Source organism: Myotis davidii, unplaced genomic scaffold, assembly GCF_000327345.1.
Source record: "Myotis davidii unplaced genomic scaffold, ASM32734v1 scaffold107, whole genome shotgun sequence".
NCBI classification, from domain to species: Eukaryota; Metazoa; Chordata; class Mammalia; order Chiroptera; family Vespertilionidae; genus Myotis; species Myotis davidii.
The window spans coordinates 5,401,118-5,405,730 of record NW_006383012.1 but is presented as its reverse complement, the minus strand read 5'-3'; the positions used below and the strand labels follow the sequence as shown (position 1 = coordinate 5,405,730).

The following is a 4,613-nucleotide window of genomic DNA, read 5'->3' as shown; positions in this document are numbered from 1 at the left end:
CGGGCGCCTGGAGAAGATTCCTCTCGGATGTTTACATACTTGTGACTCTCCTAAGGGCATCCTTGCCTGGCTGCGTGAGCCCATTGGCTGGACACGCCATGTGGTCAAGGATTCTGGTTCCTGCTGCTCTTCCAGCTGGTGAGCGTGTCCAGGGCCAGAAGTGACTGACCTGCTGAGGATTGCACTGGGAACGTCCGCGCCAAAGCTTCCTGAGGTTGCGTCACTCTTGGCTGCAGACACGCAGGGTGGAGAGAGTCCCTTGGATTTGCATCCCCTGTGTTTTTGTTTCCGACCTGACTCCCAGGAGAGGGCGGGCAGTCTCAGGGTGCTGCAAGGTGGAGGTGAGCGGTGGAGCGGCGAGCCAGCGAAAATACGTGAAAGCTTATGTGGGGTGAAATCTGTGGTCAGGAAGGCCTGAAAAAGAAAAGCTGCTGAAAGAGTAAGAGGCTGGTTGATCATATTCGTTTTCCCTGCAGGGGGCTTGTGTGTTCTGTTGAGTCTCCACACTTAGGAGCCCAGGTTTTTCCCTGTTGAAGTTCTAGTGGTGCTTAAACTTAGCCACACCTGGGACTCCTCAGGGGTGCTTAACATGGATGTAGGTACACATTCTGAGTTCATTAGTCTTAGGCATTCTAGTTTGTAAAAGTCCCCAGGTGAGTTTAATGTGTAGCCGAAGTTGAGAACCATTGGGAAAAAAGATAAGTAATTACATACACACCTTCCTCACCTGGAAAATTAAAAGCAAGTGGGGAGTGAAATGGACCCTCCAACACCCCCTTCCGCTTTCGGTACATCTAGCATATTTTCACACATAGGGTACTCAACCACGTGCCCACATGGTGTGTGCTACAACCGAAGTTTGTGATCCCCGCAGAAGACCGAATGTTAATGCACCTTAAGCTATTACGGGCTTTAGAAGACTGTGGGAAACACGGCTTTAAAACAATCTCATATGTGATGCTTCAGAATCCTAGGCTCAGGGCTTGCTCATGATTGTATTTGACCTTGAGCCTTCCTGACTTTGAAGCTCTTTGTGTGGGAGCCCTTGATGCTTTGGCAGTGAAATAGTCTGAAACAGAAATACGGAGGGGTCACCTTTGGTGCTGACTGGCCAGGCAGGGTGGGGGCATTCTTTGGGCCCTTCCCCTCTTCTGAAGGGGTAGGAGCTCTGGGAACTGGGCTGGTTCCCAGCACAAAGGGCCAGGAGGGGCCAACGAGCTTCAAGCTGAGGAAGCTGTGCCAGTTTTCTTCCCAGCCCCTTTCATGATGGGAAATGTGTCTCTAAAGACTTCTGTCGTTCAGAGAAGGGAGACTTTCCGCAAGCTAAGGAGGGTGGCGCGTCTGCCCCGAGCCCAGACGGAGATGTCGGGGGAGCAGTCAGGGTGCAAGGAAGAAAACAGTGGCTTCGGAACCAGGAGACCTACATGTTCTGTTTCCCTGGGCCAATCACTGAGCTCTCCTGGCCTCCGTTTCCCCATCTAGAAACCAGCCTCCAGTGTTTGTCTACTTGATTTCCTGAGCACTCGTCGATGCTGGGTGCTCTGTGGTCACTGTGGACTCTTTGCACTCGTTGCAGGGAGGAGGCGGTCTGAAGTGAGGGAGGGAAGTGGGGGAGGGAATGTGGGTAGCCCAACAAAGGTCAGTTTAGAATTGTGATTCTTATAAATAAAACAAATTTCCTGCTTAGAGCAGAGAGTCTGAGAGCAGAGAGCAGCAGCCTTAGTGGGAAGGCGAATGCCATCGACCGTGCCAAGAATTTGTTTCTCAAGGACTTTTGTAGGACCATATCTCCAAAGAGCCACCCTCTGGAACACTCCCATTTGAGAGAGAGATCAACTAAGGCCTAAGGCGATTAAGCGAGAACTCAGAAAGTCAGAAACAGGATGGAAGAATTCTGAAAATTGAGTTTCTTTAAAGGGTAGAATTCTGGGGTTTATTTTAGAAAAAGTGCTCAAAGCCATTTCAGACTCACGTCTTAGTGCCTCAATCTTCAGGACTGAGCCCCCATGCCTCCTCTTCCAGGAAGCCCCCCTGTGTTTCTCCGTGTTCTCCCGCAACGTTAGATATAGCTTCATCAGTGCCTGTCACACTGTAGGTACTTACCAAGTATTTGTTGAATTAATGTCGCGTTGTCATATATATATATATATGCTTCCCCTGTTAGATTGTCATCCTTCCAGATGGGGGTCTTGTCTTTCTCCTCCAAGGGTCCTTCCCCCCAACCCCTGGGACACGATTGGGGAATGAATGAATGAATGACAGGGAGTGGCACTACGTATCCTCCCAAGCTCTGGCCCTGGAGAGCAGTGGAATCGTACCTAAAGGGAAATGAAGCACCATCTCAAAGCCACTTTCCGGAAGCAGAGACGCCCCGAGCCTTCCCGACTTGAGCCTTATTTCTGTCTGTTCCAGCACAGGGGTGCTGCTGTCTGGTGGTACAGAGAAGGATCCTGCAGGTTTCTGCTTGTGAGTATGAGCCTGCCTGTGCCCTCTGCAGCAGCTCATCTGGCCTCCAGGGCTCCCGAGGGCACAGACCTAGCTGTGCCCACGCTCTGGATGGAAGGCTGGGGGATCTCATGGAGCCAGGTGCCGGCCTGGGCACTCCGGGGCTCGGGGTGGCTAATCTCGCCTTTGCCACTAACTCGCTGTGCGACCTTGGGCAAGTCAATTAATCTCTCTGGGCTTTGTTTCCTCATCTGTCCACATGAGGATAATGATTACTAACCTGCTGCACTGGCTGCTTGGTGGAAGACCTCGTCAGAGCTACTGGTATTACTGTGAGGAAAGACAGTGTTCAGTTAACTCGGAGGCAGATGCTCTGAAACGCCTGTGACATGGTTCTGACGCCACCAGCTTCTGCCTTCTTGGGGGGGAGGGGGAGGGGGTCCTCACAGTTAATTTGGGCACCAGCTGTGGCCATCACGTGCTTTTCGAAGCTACTGGGAGCTCTGAGTTGAGGATGCTCCGCCTGTTCCCAGGAACCCTCGCTCCTCAGAGAGAGAGAGAGAGCATCCATGCATTATCCCCGGGGCTTCCCGCGGATGTCAGTGGAAAAGGAGATGGGTGAGGAAGTGCTCGCTCCTAAGCCTTCTGCCTGGAGCCACATCCTGGCCCTGCCCAACTTTTCTTTGATGTCACAGGAAGTTTATATAGGAGAGACCCTGACATGCTCACAAGAACTTCAAGCTCTTTACTAATTTTGTATCACTGGGCTCTCACCTTCTCCCCAGTGAGTCTCAAAACAAATGGACCAGAAACCCCGTGGAGAGGGAAGAGTAGGAAGAACGTATAGAAAACGTAGGAGCGGGCACTGCCCTGCATACACAGCTTAGGCGGGTGTAAAAAACAGAATGAGCCCAGCGTGTCAGACATTAGGGAGGAGTGGGGAGTGGCGCCGAAAGCAGCGGAGGCTCTGCTGTTGCTCTAAACAGACCCCCTAGTTCTCCCCTCACTTCCGTGAGCCCCGCCCGGGGACTTCAGAGACAGCTGCCGGCCTGGTGGAGTGCGCTGAGCTCTCAACCAGCAGCTCACAGATCAGCCCGGGGACTAAACGGAGAGAGGAGAGTCAGCTGTCCATCCGCTCAGCCAGAGCCACCTGCTGCTGGCCAGGCGGCCTCTTAGAGGCAGCTTTTCCAAGGAGGGTGGCCGGGCCATCGCCGTTTGCCTGGGACTTGCCTGGTTTCCCACTGACATCCCGGAACCCCCTTAGTCCTGGGCAGACAGAGATGGTTGGTCCCCGCCTTCCCAGGCCTCCCCTTTATGAAAAGGCCCAGATCAAGAATTTGTTTTCTCCGTCGCCGCGATGACCTGGAGCCAGTCAGCTAGTCTCTTTGCCGCAAAAGCAAAAGTCCAAGGCGTAGAGCCTCACAGAGGGTGATGCACACCAGGATGTTAGGTGAGAACAGCCAGGCGCAAAGCCTGCACACTGCACGGTGCCATGTGTGCAGCTTTCTGGGAAAAGCCACACCGTAGGGGAAGAACAGAGGCCCGTCGTGGCTGAGGCTGAGGGTGGAGGAAGGGGCTGACCGCAGAGGGGCACAGGGGAGACCTGGGGAATGATGGAAACCTTTAGTTTTCGAATCTTTAAGGCAGTGGCGGCCACAGAGCCCTGAGTACTTAGGAAAACTCAGGACTGTGCAATTAATGGGGCTCCCCTGCCCCGTGTGTAAATTGTACCCCCAGAAATCTGGTTTTAAAACAGACCCCAGTAGCTGGTGATGCTGTGGTAGAAGGTGAGGACTCCATGCAGCACTCAGGTGGCCATCGCAGCTGTAAACAGAACCTGAGGCCTTGGTGTGGTCATGCCGGCAGCGATCTGGGGGTGCAGCAGAGAGGGGAAGGTATTTTGGTACAAAGCAAAAGTACTGACTGCTCGATGGCATCGTCAGTGCGGGGGCACTTGTCCGTTCGGCACACGTGGTGTGATGGTGGAGGCTCTCGGTCCACTTAGAGAAATGGACGGTTCTCTTACAACCAGGCAGCCGCGGAGCCCAGGAGAGCCACGCACAGGGAGGCCTTAGCTCCAGCTCCCTCCCGGCAGTCTGCTTCTGCACACGCGGGCATCTCATGTATTAACGGTGGCAGCCTTTCTGCTCATCTTCTCTCCCCTTCCT

The 4,613-nt window shown here is 53.6% G+C and overlaps 1 protein-coding gene across 1 annotated transcript in view; it reads left to right on the top strand.

The window, feature by feature from the left end:
• The first annotated feature begins 589 nt into the window (after window positions 1–589).
• The window catches only part of AFAP1L2 (actin filament associated protein 1 like 2), a 91,914-nt gene continuing 87,890 nt past the window's right edge, over window positions 590–4,613 (top strand). Inside the window, exons 1-3 of the mRNA XM_015557965.1 lie at window positions 590–595; window positions 2,023–2,095; window positions 2,392–2,466. Coding sequence (XP_015413451.1) covers window positions 590–595; window positions 2,023–2,095; window positions 2,392–2,466 — 154 coding nt within the window. The remainder of the gene's footprint in view (window positions 596–2,022; window positions 2,096–2,391; window positions 2,467–4,613) is intronic.